Genomic DNA, 18,146 nt, shown 5'->3' with positions numbered 1-18,146 from the left:
CATCCACGGTGGACGAGCAAGGCACCGTGTTGGTTAGGCCTACAACCCCACCCCCCCCCCCTCTGTTGGCTTATTTATGTAACAGGACTAGAGTATAAACCTTCAAGCTAGCTCCACGAGCGCTGTAAAAACCAGCCAGACACAGTACAGTGAATCACACTGTACACAACCATGGGCTACAAATTGGTTTATTCTCCCGATAACCCGTCGATCAATAACCACACGGATGAGGAGACGGCGTAAAGTTCATGATCTTTTTTTATTTGAAAAAAAAAAATTAAAATAAAATAAAGACTAGCATGTACAACTTGGAATGAATGTAAACTGAACCCAGAGGAGCCCAGGGCGGGAGGGCGGGGCACGGTCGGCGGCAGCGTCGCTCAAGGCCCAACGCGCCGAGGGGCGCGCAGCCCACCACGCCGGACCCCCCCGCCGAGTGACAGACTGACACGCACGCGCACGCCGCCGCACTCCGGTCTGAGTCGAGAATCAAGAGAGAGGAAGAGAAAAAAAAGAAAACGAAATAAAACGTAAAAGGCCAGTGATTCGCTCACGCCAGGGCAGAGGACAGATGCTCCGTCTCGGCAAAACAAAAATAATCCAAAACAAAAACAAAAACAAAGTTTTCACCTGTAAGACTTAATAGTGCCCGACCGTATTCTGTAGTATTTTTCGTTTTAAATGAGGGCAGGAGACACAGCTAGATCGATGGCCGTCCAAATAACAGAAACCAAAACAAATAAACATGCCAAACATTTGAAGAAAAAAAAAGGGTTGTTTTTTTCTTTTTTTTTCTCTTTTTATCTAGCATACAATTAAGTCCCATTGTAATGTTTTCAACTTGAATAAGAACCTGGTATATTCGCTCAATTTAACAGTACAGAGTTCCTCTCCAAGTATAAAATGAAAAAACAAACAGAACTGTACCAAACCAACAATAGGACAGCTTATAGTGAAATCAGCACGGCTCTGTTCAACCGGGGGTAAGGGCGGAGGAAGAGGAGGAGGAAGAGAAGGAGGGGGGTGGGGAGGGAAAGGCTTTAGCGTTCCGGTCTCAAGCTGCATGCATGAAGAACAGAAAACTGATGAAGAGGAGATGGCCTGCCCGCTGGGTCATGGACCAGGGGCCGGGGGAACTGCTCGGGAGTTAGCCAGCTGCTGCAGCTTGGGAGTTGGGAGGGGTTGGCTGTTACTGGTGTTGCGTTGTCTTAAGTACTGATGCTAAACGGATCTCAGAAGGGAGGAGGAGGGACGAAGAGAGGGATGGGCGGGAACAGGACCACTAACCATCGTTTTCATGCAGATCATTTTTTGTGTCTTTTTTTTTATATATATTTTTTCCTGTGTGGACAGAAGAATATTTTATTTCAACATTCAATTATTTTCTATACAGAAACAGTATGAATAAATGAACATATTTTTTTTTCCCAAGAGGTAAGTAAAACATTTTTGAATTTTTTTTTTCTTCTAAGAGGGGGGAGGGCGGGGCGGGCGAGCTTCACTTTGCGGTCATCATCTGTACAAACTCTGCAGAGAGAGAGAGAGAGAGAGAGAGAGAGAGAGAGAGAGGGAGGGAGGGAGGGAGGGAGGGAGGGAGGGAGGGAGGGAGAGAGAGAGAGAGAGAGAGAGAGAGAGAGAGAGAGAGAGAGAGAGAGAGAGAGAGAGAGAGAGAGAGAGAGAGGGAGGGAGGGAGGGAGGGAGGGAGGGAGGGAGGGAGGGAGGGAGGGAGAGAGAGAGAGAGAGAGAGAGAGAGAGAGAGAGAGAGAGAGAGAGAGAGAGAGAGAGAGAGAGAGAGAGAGAGAGAGAGAGAGAGAGAGAGAGAGAGAGAGAGAGAGAGAGAGACATGCAGATACAGAGAGAGAGAGATACAGATAACGGATAGAGAAAAAGATAACAGAGAGAGAGAGAAAGGAGGAACAGAAGAACAACAGGGTTAGCGCTCAACCTTTGGGAAGAGCATCCACATTACTAGACCTGTCGGAAGGCTTTGTCATAATGTTTTTAATCAACTCAGACAGGTCCTAATTAGTGTCCCTTTTCCAAACTGCCTCGATGTTCATTCCATTAAATCCCCCTTTGATTAAAAAGCGGCTGTGTTGTGGTTACAGCAAAAGACGATGGGCCACACGCGCGCGTGCCCACACACACCCGTCAAAAACACTGAACAATACCCCCGCACGCACACCGCTTTAATTATATATTTCCGTTGATAAGACAAAAGATGATACAAGAGTGCTGAAATAGGAACCTTTTCAGTTAAGCCCCTGAGCACAAGGTGTGTGTGTGTGTGTGTGTGTGTGTTTTTGCGTTTCCTGCACGCGTTTATTGCGTGTCTATACGTTCTGCTGGCCCATTCATTTGACTAAAGGGAAGGGGATATAAATGGGGGTGAAGGGTATGTGGGTGACATTTCAGACAGATGATATGCTTCCACATGTTATCATAGCGGTGGAGCCTCCATCTACGGCGCTAGCCGCACAGAGGCCAGGGTTCAATTCCCTCCGGGGAGCTCATATACCCCACATATGGATGCATGCTGTCCTTGTATGTCTCTTTGGATTAAAAAGCGACTGCTGAATGATTAACTATCTGTCAAAGCCTTTGGTTTCCTTCCAATATCGCCGTAGCTTATCAGATCCAGCTAAACACACAGAGCACATTTGAAATTGTCCACCTTGAAATAAATCAAACTTAGAAAGGTCAAATCCATGAAAAAGAGACTAATGTAATGATCCCATTCCATGTTTGAGAAAGCCTGTGTGTGCATCCCTACAGGCTGGTATTGAATTCAAATATACACACCATTACAATGCCATTGGGGGGACACCAGTATCCACAGCCTCTTATAATACTGTGAATGCATACATTCAGGGCATGGGTGTCTCCAGTGGGAGTGGAACCCCCAACCCTGGCTGGGGTTGGAAGCCCCAACGGCTTGTTGTATTAAGCTAAGCCTGCTCAGGTTCCTTACCTTCATAGTTGACCTGTCCGTCTCCGTCAATGTCTGCTTCTCTGATCATCTCGTCCACCTCCTCATCCGTCAGCTTCTCTCCCAGGTTTGTCATGACGTGGCGGAGCTCTGCAGCACTGATGTAGCCGTTTCCGTCCTGGCAACACGACACGACAGACGTTAGAGCTCCAAGATGGCCACCGACGATAAATATCACGGTTTAAAGTTGAAAGCCACGCAACAAATATCACAGTTTAACGTTGAGGCCCACGATAAATATCACGGTTGACGTTAACAACCACATGATAAATATCACATTTTACCGCTGAGGACCACGATAAATATCACGGTTTAACGTTAACCACCGCACGATAACTATATCAGTTTAACGTTAACCCCGCCAGAGATAACCACCGCAATAGTTATTCATTATTACTTTTCATGAGCGGCTGCTGGCATTCGTTTTACAATCTTTCATCTCGCCAGTTGATGGCTCAACCTGTTTTACGTTTTCTGAGAGCTAGACCCATAATTGATTGAACAAAAGAATGCTAAGTACAGGTTAGCCAGCCGTAGTCCCCAGGGGTTTTCCATGCGCTGGCAGTGACCTTGTTGGGGCAAGCCTCCATGTAATTACCTTGTCGAATACCCGGAAAGCCTCGCGGATCTCCTCCTCACTGTCTGTGTCCTTCATTTTTCTGGCCATCATGGTCAAAAACTCGGGGAAGTCGATGGTTCCGTTACCTAGCCAACGGCGAAACAAAATAAATAAAATAACACACAACCCATCAATTTCATCTGTGTTAATTACGTCACGTAACACAGCACTGGTCACAAAGCATTTAGCTGATGAGAATTGAGCATTTGTCCTTGTGCTAGTTTTTACACTAAATTTAGCAACAGATTATATGTTAAGTACGGGAAATGGCTCGTAGTTTTAAACAAAGTGACAAAACAAAGTGACACAGTGGTATTGGTCCCTACAGTTGTCAACTGTGCAGCTAAGACAGGTGCTGTCAAGACAGCTAAAACAGCTGTCTGATTTACAAGGGTACGCGTTGCTAACATTGCTTGCACTGTTTAGCAGTGCTACGGCTTTGCAGTTAACACTGCTAACACAGCAATTCCCAGGACACATATACACAAATATACAGCTGGCAATGCTAATACAGCAATTGCGAGCTAGCACAGCTAACATCGCGATGTCTTCAGCGCACTTTAAAAGGCTAACACTGCCCTATGACTGAGAGCGTCAACGCACCAATGTCATAAGCGCCGCTAACACAGCCCTAGTGAAGCGGTTGCGTGAGAGGCGTTTGCGTGTCTCTCTCGCTTCTCTCTGGCTTCAGGGCAGCCCAGGGACCTGGCTATGGACGGTATATACATGGTATATATACTGAGCAGCAGGCCAGCATGGAAGACTCAGGGTCAACCATCCATAATACATGGGAGATACAGCTCGAACCTCTTCTACTAAGACTCATGAATCACAGGCTCATCTCTGCCCCTCCTCCTCCTCCTCCTTCCAGTGCTATAAATGATGCCATGGAGGAGGACGAGGCCAGTGAAGAAGAAGATGAAGACAGAGGGTGAAAGGAACATGCGAAAAGTTGAAGATGAGGTGTATATATGCGGTTCTGCAAGAGTGTGGGGAAGTTACTGTGTAATGTTTGCTGATATTGTCAAAATCCATAAAGAATGGGACTAAATTCTTTGAAATTGATATTCGTTATTCGATTCCCTTTGAATCTGAAATATGTCACCACTATTATTCAGCATTTTTTCAGTTCATCCTTGATTACTCTCTTTCTTTTTTTGTCTGTCGAGAAAATGCCCACTCCGTCCAATACTCCTATGTATTAATGTTCGTCCTTCATCGGACTTTACAATCTAGTTTGTCCCATGTTAACTTCTCCTGTCAAGCCCGGGAGACGCATTCCACTCCCATCGAACAGCCAAAAATCCCCCTCCAACGCCCACCTGCCACCTCAACCGTCTCCAATACGGTCTTCACTCCACCCCTACCTCCACCTTTCTCTCCCTCCCATCCATCGATCAAGGCCATCTCCACCTCGTGGTGATGCTCTATCCCCTTTCCCTGTGTTGCATGTGTGGGTGGGTGGGTGGGTTGGTGAGTGGGTGGGTGTGTTGGTGAGTGGGTGGGTGGTTGTGCCGGCTTCAGGTAAAAGGCACCGCGTGGGTGTAGGCAGGGGGTGTCAGTGGTGATGCTGGTGTAGGTTTTGTATCGGTTGACCCCAGTAGGGTGCTGTTATGGCTGCTGCAGACGCACTGGGAGGCGCGTGGGCACCGATCGATATCCCTGTTGCCTTGTTTTGGAAGGAGCGGATTAACTAGGGGGGGGGGGGGGGGGGGGGGGTGGGGTCAGACGCTCCAGACAGGGAAAAGGATCTGATGTTCTCAGTGGCTAAGCGACAGCGCCCATGGGACCAGAGAGGGGGGGAGTGGTGGGTGGACGGGAGTGGGCGGGGCTAGGCGATATTGCGAGTGGGAGGAATTGCGTTGATGAAGGGATTAATTACCGCTGCATGGAAACATTACGGAGGATGGGCATTCTGTGTGTATGCTCGCGCACGTGTGCGTTTGTGTGGGTTTGTGCGTGCGTGTGTGTTTGTGTGTGTGTGTGTGTGTGCGTGTGTGCGGCGGTGGTGTTGAGTTAGTGCTGTGGGATTGAAGGGGAGGTCAGTGACATTCAACAGGATTATCTTTTTTTTGCGTCGGGGGCTAAAAGAGGAGCAGGGCAGTGGGGCGTGGCTAGGGGACACTGGGTTGGGATTAACCCGCGGCAGATTGTGCCTGGATCAGCCTGAGAGAATCCGGAGAGAGGGAGGCAGCAAGGGAGTGAGGGAGCGAGAGAAAGAAAAAAAGCGATAGAACGAGAAAAGGCTAGAGAAAAGAATGAGGGAAATAACGAGCAAGAGTTCAAGCAAGAGCAAGAGCGAGAGAGAAAAGAAAGAGCGCTAAATATAAGAGAAAGAAGAGAGGAATAGCCATCTGAGAGCACGAGAGAGCCCGAGAGAATGAGAGGGGGAGAGAAAGAGAGCGAGAGCTAGAGGTACAAAGAAAGGAGATAATCAGACAGAGAGAGAGGGTGTAAATGAGCATCGTGGGGGAGAATGGTGAGGGGGTTGGTGTGTCCGGGCCCACTAACAGACCAGTGGTAGTGTGAAGGGGCTGATGGGGGTCTCAGGCTCCTGCCTGGCCGTCCACCGACCTGCCCCCTGACTAGAGGAGACAGCCAGCAGCAGCCAGCTCACACATGCTGCCGCTGGAGCTCCACTCCCAAAGACACATACAGAGAGGGGCTGTCTGTGTGTGTGTGTATTTAAGGGAGATGGAGGGGGTCGTGTGTGTGTGTGTGTGTGTTTGTAGGGGGATGGACGAGAGTCTAAATGTGTTGGGGGATGGAATCAGAGCATCGTTATCATTGGAGGAAACAATGATAATGGAAGCCATGGAAGTCGCTACCCCCTGGAGGGTATCCGCCACTCCGCTCTGATTGGCTGCTTTTGGGTGAGCAGTGTAGGGAAGGAGAGGAGGGGGCAGTGAAACAGAGGAAGACCACAGGGGGAGGTAGGGAGGAAGGTGAAAAACTGTAAAAGAGGGGAGAGGGAATCAAAGAGAGGGGAAAGAGAAAAAGGAAAAAGACAGAGGGGGAGAGAGAGGGGGACAGAGAGAGGGGAGGAGAAAGAGAAGGGGGGGAGAGAGAGAGAGAGGGGTAGGTCTGTTGCATGGAAAGCCTTGAGAGCTCAGTGGAGTGAAGAGGAGGTGGGAGGGGAGGATAAAATGGAGGTAGGAAATGAGGAAAGGAAGGGGGACGGAGATAAAGAGAGTGGTGAGCGATGAGGAGGATGAAGAGAGGCTGCAAACGAGAGAACGAGTGGGTGGGCGCGCGAGAAAAGAGAGGGAGGGTGGTAGAGTGAGGTTTGCTGCAAGTGGGAGCGGTGGAAAGGATACGCCGAGAGATGTGCAATGAGTGGGAGACCAGAAGGAGAAGGAGAGAGAGAGAGAGAGAGAGAGAGAGGTCTGCTGCTAATTACAGAGATAGAGAGGGAGATAGAGAGGGGTGTGCTGCTAATGGGAGACCGGAGAGAGAGAGGCAGAGAGAGATAGAGAGAGATGTGCTGCTAGTGGGAGAATAGGGAGAGGGAGAGAGAGAGAGAGGTGTGCTGCTAGTGGGAGAATAGGGAGAGGGAGAGAGAGAGGGAGGTGTGCTGCTAGTGGGAGAATAGGGAGAGGGAGAGAGGGAGGGAGGTGTGCTGCTAGTGGGAGAATAGGGAGAGGGAGAGAGGGAGGGAGGTGTGCTGCTAGTGGGAGAATAGGGAGAGGGAGAGAGAGAGGGAGGTGTGCTGCTAGTGGGAGAATAGGGAGAGGGAGAGAGAGAGGGAGGTGTGCTGCTAGTGGGAGAATAGGGAGAGGGAGAGAGGGAGGGAGGTGTGCTGCTAGTGGGAGAATAGGGAGAGGGAGAGAGAGAGGGAGGTGTGCTGCTAATAGCAGACCAGAGGGAGAGAGAGAGAGAGAGAGAGAGATAGCTGAGATGAGCGGCTACTAGGACACCAGAGAGAGATGTTGTACATTAGAGGAACACTAGAGAAGCCAGCCACACTACGCAGTGTGTGGTCGTCCCCGCTGCAGGAAATGCAACTTCTGCATTTCTTGAGTGCGAATAGTAGGATTGTATAACAGCCATGGGCCGATGCCAGCCCTGGCTGTACCTTTCTGACAAACGACATTGATCCTGTGACTCCACAGTTATCACGGTAACATGTATTATTCTAATATAACAGATAGGATGTGTTTGTTAATTAATATTTTTTTACACTATACTGTGACATAGAATCGGCCGCTGGGGGGCCCCCAATTATATTTGAGATGTATTTTTCTCTGTCCCATTCCTTTGACTGTACTACTACGAATTCAAATCTACAAAATCACAGATTCAAAGAGATTTTGAGAGATTCCCTCAATTCAATAGGAAGACTGGACATTTCTCTGTTCTGTTCGAGTCCTTTATGTGGATGCAATTTTCCCTACGATCAAAGTTTTACCAGCTATCACAACCCCTTTGTTTCTGTCGGCCTGTCTTAGCCCTGCCCCCCACAGGTCTCGTTCACTCTGTTCCACAAGGCTCCTTGTTTGGTTAATGAAGCCGGTTTTCGATTGGTCAGACCAGCACGCTGAAACTACCAATGAGTGAACTGGTGAACGTGAAGAGGGCAGAGAGAGACCTTATGTAACCACTTTGATTTTCCATCACTGGCTTCATTGCCGTCTGACCTAGATAGCATCAGCCAGGGAGGCAGAGGCAGAGCGAGGATGTATTAGCAGTAATGTGTGCATGTGTGTGCGTGTGCGGATTTGATTGGAGGTCCTTGAACTTATTTGGCGTGTGTTTGGGGTCTAGAGCGGCGAGGGCAGGTTACGGGTGAAATCGGGGCAGGCGGAGCCCATTGTTTGTCATAATTGTGATAATCGATTGCGGTAGGCTCGATATCAGCTGATCCATGCCGCCCTATTTAGGACATCCTGTAGGATGACAGTAGCATTGTGGTGGAGCACCCCCGCCCCCTCCACCCAAGCCAACAAAACAACTCAACCAAACCCGAAGCACGTTGGGCTGCTGGGTGCAGCCAGCCAAGTCCTCTGGCCAACTCTCTAGTCATTTCCTCTATCTATACCTTTCCATCACTGTCACTCTCCGTCATTCTGGCTTTCACGAAACATACAAATGGAAGGTCAGAGAGGGGCCGCGCGGGGATGGCAGTTAATGGTGGAGTTTGTTGTCAGCGCGTCTGAATAATGGCCCTTGATAGACCTCGCGGGGCTGCAGCCAACTCTTTTGACAGCCATTGACACGCTGTCCACCGCTGGCCAACGCAAGCGGTCGTACGCATTCACAGATACACACACACACACTAGCCCTGGCACGGCGAGGCGTGATGGGTAGAGACAAAGCATGGACAGAGTGCTGACGCGGTGGGGCCTGTCATCGCGAGGAAACAGGATCTGGACAGTTGGCTCCGACAGTTGGCCTCTGACAGTTGGTGTGGAGCGCCACGCCGCGCCGCTAACACCAGAGGTGTGTTTAGTGTTTTTTTCTCGAGATGGGATCAGTGACTGCTGTTCTGTGTTACTTGCGAATCATTATGAGTTTGCGTCATGAAGATCACTTTGAGAGTGATATTTGGATAAGGTCACTATTCTTGTCAAGTAATTTGAGAAGCTCTCGTCAAAGTCCTATCGATGTCTCCAGCTATTCTACAAATATATCAATTGATTTAATGGACTATGAAGGTACAGCACTATCTACAAACCTTTACAGAACAGTGACCACCTACTCTGGTAAGAAAATATCCATGATGCATGGGTATTTGGGGACTGAAAAGACCTATCTTGGGCGATAATTCGGAGTAACTGGGTGGTTTGAGAGGGGGTAGAAGAGGGAGGGGTGGTGCTGGTGTAAATACTGACCATCGGCGTCCACTTCGTTGATCATGTCCTGGAGCTCCGCCTCTGTGGGGTTCTGGCCCAAAGACCTCATCACGGTACCGAGCTCTTTGGTGGTGATGGTGCCGTCGCCGTCCTTGTCGAATAAGGAGAACGCCTCCTTGAACTCTGCAGGAGTGTGGGGGGGGGGGGGGGGGGAAAGAGTCAAAACTATCATACCGTATGAGGTTTGGACTGCAATGTAACCCGATATAGGCATGGATGTATTGTTGCGGTTAGAAGGGTGCTATCGTTGATTTATGGATGTGGTGTCGAGAGTGGATGTCGCTCCGTGAATGGCCTACTTGCGTAGGTTTATAGCCGCTGCCTTTCAGAGCCGGCGTGACTAAGACTAAAGTCTATGATTTAACATCGTGGAGGGGAAATGCTTCTACCTTCTTGAAGAAATCCCAGATTACAAGATTGAAGGGAAAAAAAGGCCAATGGATTTAAACCAGAAGTGGAAGATGTGCTTTGATTCTTTTGCGGTACTGGCAGGATTTCCTTTTTTAAAGAAGGCGCTGCTTAAAGCTAGCGGCGGTAAAACGTCTATGGTGGAGGAGATTGCGTGAATTAGCCTCTTAGCCTCCGTGAGAGATAATTAGCCACAGAGGAGTTTTGCTGAAGAAGAGGCAGCAGAGCAGCCTCCAGTTTGCACACAAAGCCAAAATCTTGTATGGTGTTTAAAAATAGTGTGTTGAAGGCGCTTCCGCTCATAATTGTACATCTTAGTCATTTTCTGGAAAACTATTTGGTCTCACAGGTTTGGCTCCTGATTCAATTCATCATGGGGCGTTACATGACTGCACTGTATGTCCCCCCTTCGGCTGGGTCTCTTCTTAAGGTTAAGGGAGACAATAAACTACTCGGGAGAAACTTCCTCAGTTAACTTTGATTTTACTCAATACTTTATCAGCGCCAACGGAGTGAACTGAAACTGTAAAAATAACAGCTCCAGGGAGGGAACCAAATTTAATTATATTGGACAACGCGACGTCATACCTCTCTTGTTAAACATTCATAAGCATAAATAATGGATTATCCAGGAAATTTATTATTTTTGAATGGTTTTGATGATTGGATTAAGCATCTAGTAGAACTTTATTGTATTATTTTCTATTATGTGCATTGATACAAACATGGATGTTGGAAGGACGTGAGGGACTGAGTGTACGAAGGACGTGAGGGATTGAGTGTACGGGTGGGGAAAAGGCTTTATCCGGATATTGCGGTGAAAAGTCAGAACACTGTTCGTACCTGCGATCTGCTCTTCTGTTAGTTGGTCAGCCTGCAGATGGTGAAAAAAGAGGGGCAAAATTAAAGAGGGGGGGAGGGGGGGAAGAGGGAGGGAAATAAAACACAAACAAGTTACTCAACAGGCAAGCATTTCAAATACCAAAGTATTTCCCGATGACGTTGTACTGAAATCCCCCGTCCCACCCACCAAAGACCTCAACACTACTCCCAGTGTGACCAACATACATATAAATGTATAGGGGCGCACGAGCTGAGAGGCTTCTTATGTAGGCCCCTATGGATAAAAATACCTGATTTATACCAACAAATAAAAAAACGTTTCTTTACTGAATGTTCCATAATGCTCCATTCCTTCTCCATTAAAAGACTCAGACTTGAATGTGAAATTTCAATTTCGCAATATAATTAAATATAGCTCTGAGCTTGCTTATGAACCAGGAGCCGTCCTGGATGTGGTCTCTTTAACGTTCTCTTCTGAAGAACCGGATCGCACCGAACCCTTAAAGCACTAGACCACCAGTTTTCCAAATCCTGTGGTGTACAATGGAGCTTTTGTTAATTGCTTTATTCCTTCAAATAGTTTCCTGGGAGCATCATCCATCCTGTGTACACGTTTTTATTTATTTTTCCAAAACCGAATTAGACATCGGGAAACGCTTATTTTCTACACTAATTCCCCTTTGTGACTGAACCACAACATGGTGGGTGGTTAGATTGGTTAATGATGATGGAAAAAAGGATCCTTCCTACTTGACTAATGACTGGAACGATTCTTCTGAGCACTTCTGAGTGATTAATAAATGACGTAACCGACTGCTAAAACTAAGAAAAATCCAGTTCCAGCATATGCCCGCTAAACCTGTGTAACTCGGGAGGGTGTAGGCGTAGGGAGGGGCTGGCAGTTAAGGAAATTCACACACTCATGGTTGAGTTTAATCGCCTTATTTGGGACAATAAACGAGGGATAAAAACAAGCTGCTGGGGTAAATCATTAGGACAGGGGTTGTTTTAGGACAGGCCCGACTGGGGTGTGTCCTGCCAGCTGGCCTAGCCCAGACAGGAGCCTGCTGGCCTGGCTGGGCTTGGTTCAGCCGGGCCCCTCCCTGCTAACAAGACCCAGCTCATGTCCCCCAGTGACTCATACAGGCTTTAAATGGCTCGGAAGCAAGTGTTCATCGTCGACTCCTCTCTTTTTTTTTTTGGCCAGATGGATCGAGCCGTGCGAAGGAGCCACTGATTTCAAACAATTCACCATCCCAGTGAGGTGTGAATAGCAGCCAGGTGGCGCGAATAGCACCTTCCACGCGTGAAAAACAGACGCTTATTATTATTATAATACTACGTCATTATGCTTTATTGCCCGTGGCCGTCATAAGAGTTTGGGAAGCCGTCCATAAATTTCACAACTCCAGTTCACAGAAGAGTATTTATAGCCAGATGTGTTTGAATGCTTCAACACATTCAGCATGTATGCACGCTCTTCCCCATGCACACCCACAAACACCCAGACACACTCTCGGCTCTCATTAACAGGGTTTTCTCTCAAGACCGGTACTTGCCACATATTTCCTGTTAGTCGATGCGGCCAGCTCTGCCCCAAAGCAAGTCTGCCTTCCTCCTGTCGTACTGTGTTTGCTTGTTTCCCCTCCACCCCTGCACAATCTCTCTTCTGATACAGCCAGGCCATATGTGAAGTGAACAATGGCTTATTTAAATCACAAGTCAATTGAATACATGAGTCTTCCTCAGGCGGTGACGATGAGTGCTGCTTTCTGTCCTGCGAGGGCTCAGGCCCGGTGTCTCTTGGAGCAGCTCTCGTCAGTCAAATTTAATCGGTTGCCTGAGGGACCGGATTGGGTTAGCGAGACATCATCCACTTCCATCTCCATGGGACACTGTTGGAGAAGGCCTTCAACCCTGGGCTTTCAAAGGAAGAGAAAAAAGGGAGAGTTTCTAGCTTGGCCGTAGTCACAGAGAGGATCAATGGACCCAGGCAGGGTGCACGGATAGACCTGCAGGAGCCCTTATACGATTAGCTCACAGGATTCAATAACCTGTTGCTTACAGCTCGGTTTCCCATCAGACATGTGTGGGTCTGGCCACCGGAAACACCTTGGCCTTAATCGTCTTATTACTCAATTGTACTTTTAGGCCCTTTTCCTGCCACATTTTCCTGTATTTTGTTATGTAACAACTTTACTCTTGCTTGGTTCCATCTGTGCTTTCGTCTATCTAAATGGACATCTCTTTTTTCCTCTATAACTGTTCTAGCCCAGGGATGGCGGGTTCTCTGATGTTGCTGCACCAAACAGTCCACCACCGGCCCATCCCTTACTATTAGCTCTTCCCACAACTCAACCCCCACCCCTTCTACCAAGAACCCTCAACCATGGATTCCTACTTTGGCCTCCTCCTTCCCTTCCTCTTTCTCTCTCTCGCTTTCCTTCCTCCATCTGCCTCTCCGTCTTTTGTTTCCTTTGGCGCCAGGCAGGGAAGAGGAAAGTCCCTCTGATTCATGGTGCATGTGGAGTCATGGAGTAGGCCGCCGGTTGCCAACCTGTGTTCAGCCTTGACAACAGGTTGTAGAGGTGTACTGGTGGGGATAAGGGGAGGTATCCTGGCATAGCTGGTGCGAGTTGGTCAACCACTCCCAGTGTTGCCAGGGTTACCTACTCCTGCAAAGAACCCCCCCACTTCCCCAAAAAAAGAGGCTGCCAAACGAGCTGACCAGGACAGTGATGCGACCACTGTATTATTATACATTATTATTATTAACATTATAATAATTTTTATGCTAATGACTCATTTAATTATCAAATAACTACGGTGTGTTTACTTTGTATGCATGTTCGCCGGTAAAGTTCAGTAGGAGATATAAAAAACTGTTATTGAAATGGTTACTTAGATTAAGAGATATATTTTTCAACCAAGTGAGAGATGCAAAAACAGCTGCTAACGTGGCAGAAGGGCGTGACTGCACACACACACACACACACACACACACACACCCCCACACACACACACACACACACACACACACACACACACACACACACACACACACACACACACACACACACACACACACACACAATCAATGTGACAATGGCACAAACACCCTATTTCAATGGGGGCATTGAGCTCCTGAGTGCTGCTGCACGCCTCTTCCCTCTGAGCCTGGACAGAAGACAAAAGAAGGGGCCGTTGGGACAGCTTGTGACCGGAGGGGAGGAGGTGGAGTGTGGTGAAGGGGTGTTAAAAAAAACATCCCAACACGCCCATGCCATGGTGGTTCAGTAGCAGCAGGGGCTAGGTCAGCCGGCCTTTTGGCCTGGTGGGGTTGGAGCTATGGGTGCCTCCCCCCACTCCTCCCCCAACCCCCCCTCACCACCACCTCCGCACTGCGGGGGGAGCTCGCTCCTAGACACCGGGAACACGGCCGGAGTGTGTCGGCCGGCAAGCGTATATATTATTGACTGCTGTGGATCGGATGTCCTCCGAGTTACTAAACATGCATCAGTAAACAGGGGCGTAGCGGGAATAGGAGAGGGCGTCCTAGTGGCCCCACTACTCTACTCGATTCTTCCACATCGACGGAAGGGGAAGGCTGTTTCTTTCCAGTCCACTGGGCGCATTGATGCGGACAAGGGGCTTTGCGCCTGTGGATTTAACTTCTCAGAGACGCTGATAGCCGGCCGAGCCCCCTCCTTGTAACAATCCCACTTTACACTCCAATTACCAGCGGCACGTTGCAACACGAAACGCCATCGCTCCTCCATCGCCATTTATGGGATATTTGATCGTAGTTGAGGGGTGGGGGTGGGGTGGGGGGGGTTGACTACGGCGTCTTGACTCCCCCGGGGCGTTACTGATCCATCAGGGGGTGATAATCAATAGTTTATGGTAAAGCCATCTGTTTTTTTTCCTGATAATTTCCACTGGCTACTCTTCTCCGAACATGACGTAGCCAGTGGAAAATCTTAGTCTTCCCTCTCTTCAGATATAGAAGAAGCCCAAACGTGTACGTGTGTGTGTGTGTGTGTGTGTGTGTGTGTGTGTGTGTGTGTGTGTGTGTGTGTGTGTGTGTGTGTGTGTGTGTGTGTGTGTGTGTGTGTGTGTGTGTGTGAAACATCTGTTCTTATGACTCAGGTGTGGCAATGAACATGCATCTTTTTCCCCAAAAGCCAAATTTAATTTTGGGCAATCGTTAATGAATACATTTTCTTATATGCAGGTTTTACACGGTAACAACTAATATACGAGTACACGTGCATTTTACAACATATTTGGATTCAAATATTTGCCAAGGCGTTGGACCAGTCCGGAGAACCCTTACTGCTGTAGATGTGATGTCGTAGAGCACCACCAGATAGCTTTCTTGGGTAACTCGGAATCGTATAACAATTTGCATTTCATCAAAAATTTGCAAGGGCCAACCAAATCAAACAGCACTACATGAGATAACTCCCCTAAACGCCTTGCCGTAAAAGGTGGGGCATCGACGTCGTCGGATACCGTTTTGGAAAAGAGAGCCGTACAGGCCAGCTAATGTAGTCTCACATAAAAATGTGTAATTAAAATATGGGCGATTTTCGATGCGGAAGACGAACGACTGTGCAAATATTGTCATGGTACGTCTCGGCTGAACAGACGGCAAGATGGTGCAGCAAACACACAGAGGGATTCCTCCTTATAGCTGCGCATTTCCAACAAGTTAATCATTGGCGCTGCTTATCTCAGAATATGCACACACGACATAATCAAATCAGAATGGTATAAACTACGTGTAATAAACTATGTTTATTACACGGAGGGGATAAAAAATGTCTGCACGGGGCTTGTCCGACAGATGGGCAAGATTCTTAGCACGGCTGCCCAGGCGAATATTAAAATGTCGTCTACTAATGCATTAGTGGCCGAGGTATGACACCGTGATATACCACGATTTCCAACCAGTTGAAATCCTATTAAACTTAGCAGGAGAATTAATTCGATCGCCCGCATGCAGCCATGAGCCAGCAACATGACCCGATATAGCCATAGAGCAGCAACAATTGCGCAGTTATAGACGAATACCGCTCCAACATTTGTGGTAATACCGTCTCATAAACTTATTCAATTCAGACATTTTACAGTATCGCTGTTTTGGAGATTTTCTGTCCCATGCACGAATAAAAAATGTAATATAACATTAACGTTACGCTATTTGCGGGCGTTTCTTTCGCCTCCACCGAATATTTATGTCTCGAAGCGGGAATGTTTCTAGAAACAAGCAAAGCCACCCGAGGCCTTTCCCCCATTTCCTTGTTGTACAAGGAGTGTCATACTTAAGAGATAATGAATTGAGAATACATACCATGTCTGTTGGTGGTGAGCTTGGTGGTGTATGGTAGCAGACGAGGAGTGTGTGCTCGGTCCTTAGATGGAGTTCCAACTCGGGGAGAGGAGGAGTGTGTGTATATCAGCCGCGGACAGGACGGGGGATGGCCTTATGTATCCCTCCGCCACGCTGGCACTCATCACTCACTTCCTTATAAAACACATGCCAGGTACTCAGGAATGCCCACTTTAATTGCACTTTTGCCCCCCATGCAAAAATATGAGTTAGAGCCCTTGTTGCTGCAGATTGTATGCGCCATTATACATTGTATGCTATCATTGGCGTTGGTGGATTACTAGTCTATTTTTAGTTTGAAATGAATAAGCCAAAGTATAACCTCCAACCAGGAGTGAATAGGCCTATTAAAGGATTATGTAAATATAATTTAATATAACTTTAACTTAGGCCTAATACATAGGAATATTTTGCTAGAGCTTTTGGTTGGCTGGTGCTATTACTGTAACATGACTGTAATATTTAATGTGTTTCAACATATCTCTACTCTATAATTTATTTAATAACTGCATAATGATTTACTCTCTGGTGATAGCTATTTATTGACAAGCACCATAAAGGAACTAAATGAAACATACCATAAACAATACGTAACAACTTGCATCAGATTATTTAGCTTTTCTATTACCATTAGTATACACAGAGAGCCCTACTATTTACTTTAGGGTTTAAACAATAAGGTATTGTTTAAAACAAAGTGATTTTCCCTAGAGGCTTAGGGACATAGCAGCCTCCAACTCACAGTTCAAAGGGTGTTATAATGCTAGTGGTTTTACATTACAGTCGTAGGATTTTACAGAAATGTGGTATGTTAATTCACAGCTGTGTGTGGAAATCCCCATTATGTATTAACGTATGTGTTTTTTTTACACATTGGCTTTTTTGATATTTTCACAAGAGTTTAGGTCCCCATGAACGGGGCACTAATTTCTTACAGCGGAAGGATATTTCTCGCGTAAACGTTGCCTGGTTGACACTGGAGAATCTGCTGTGCTGCTTTGTTACACCCGTTCTGATTGGTCAATGCAGACCCGCAATATTTTTCTCCATGTATTGGCCGCACTTATTGGCTACGTAAGACCTGCATTGCACCAGGCAGTGGCACTTGATGGGAATAAAATAAATATAAACACATGATACGGAATATCAAATGATTATTGAACAGCAAGTCATGACTGGTATTTGTGCAGGTATTTTTTGTTGGCCAATAGTAATGTCAAACGCTATTTTATATTGAAAAAAACGATGCAGGGCGATAGGTATAGGCTACGATGCGTAGCTTAGTGCAATTTGCTATTGGTAGATGCGCATCGCAGTCTTCCAGAAAGTCTACGCAAAATTGAAGGCGATCGCCACTTGGCGACACAGCGGGGAAGCCGTACAACCTGTTCATTTAGATCAAAGATATAGGCCTGTTCACACATAAGAGTGGAGTGGGGCAATCTCATTCGCCATTCAGAGGAACACATTGGTGTTCAAGGAAGAAGGCACATCCCCTGTGTGATATGAGGCAAGACACAGTCCCGAGGTTTATTTAACAAAGGCGCCATCTACTGGGTAATATGGATAATTCACCTGCGACTCGAGAACTCAAGGCAAATCAATCGAACCATTTTGTTTTTTAGTGACCTATTAAAGGTTCTTTTCACCCCCCCCCCCCCCCCCCCCCCCCCCCCCCCCCAGTGATTATGGATTGTTATAATTTAAGAAAGTCACTATCTGAAATTAAGTTGTAATTTTCTTCTTGCTAGAGGATAAGAAATCTCATCCAAGACCCTATCCTTGTGTACATTTAAAACAGTATGGCTTGAGTTGGATCCATAACATGAAAAACGAGACTGAACCGTAAAAAGAATGTTTGCGATATAGATAAAGCTCAAGCTACATTCAATTAAAGGCCTTTGAGGTTTCTAAAAGTCTCTAGTGCTGAAAAACAGCATTTATAACGTAAGATGCACTTTTTGAATAATTGCAACTTAGGGTATTAATGCTGATTAGCCAAATACTTTAGATCACACATTTTCCAGTATCGGATATTAT

At 47.1% G+C, this 18,146-nt stretch overlaps 1 protein-coding gene across 1 annotated transcript; it reads right to left on the bottom strand.

The window, feature by feature from the left end:
* Nucleotides 1-240: 240 nt before the first annotated feature.
* Nucleotides 241-16,216, bottom strand: calm1b (calmodulin 1b). Its single transcript, XM_030345280.1, has 6 exons — nucleotides 16,068-16,216; nucleotides 10,712-10,742; nucleotides 9,440-9,583; nucleotides 3,588-3,694; nucleotides 2,972-3,107; nucleotides 241-1,527 (listed from the first exon to the last, which is right to left on the bottom strand). Exons 1-6 carry the CDS (start codon nucleotides 16,068-16,070, stop codon nucleotides 1,499-1,501), a joined length of 450 nt encoding a protein of 149 aa, XP_030201140.1. The 5' UTR covers nucleotides 16,071-16,216; the 3' UTR covers nucleotides 241-1,498.
* Between the last annotated feature and the right edge of the window lie 1,930 nt (nucleotides 16,217-18,146).

Source organism: Gadus morhua, chromosome 21 (genome assembly GCF_902167405.1).
Source record: "Gadus morhua chromosome 21, gadMor3.0, whole genome shotgun sequence".
NCBI lineage: Eukaryota > Metazoa > Chordata > Actinopteri > Gadiformes > Gadidae > Gadus > Gadus morhua.
The sequence above is the reverse complement of the archived record's forward strand: the minus strand, read 5'-3'. Positions and strand labels throughout refer to the sequence as shown.

Excerpts from the sequence above, each read along its gene's own strand:
- calm1b (XM_030345280.1), bottom strand. Across the intron at positions 3,695-9,439 it reads CAACGAAGTGGACGCCGATG|GTAACGGAACCATCGACTTC; the intron begins GTCAGTATTTAC and ends GCCGTTGGCTAG. Across the intron at positions 1,528-2,971 it reads CGGACAGGTCAACTATGAAG|AGTTTGTACAGATGATGACC; the intron begins GTAAGGAACCTG and ends CTCTCTCTGCAG.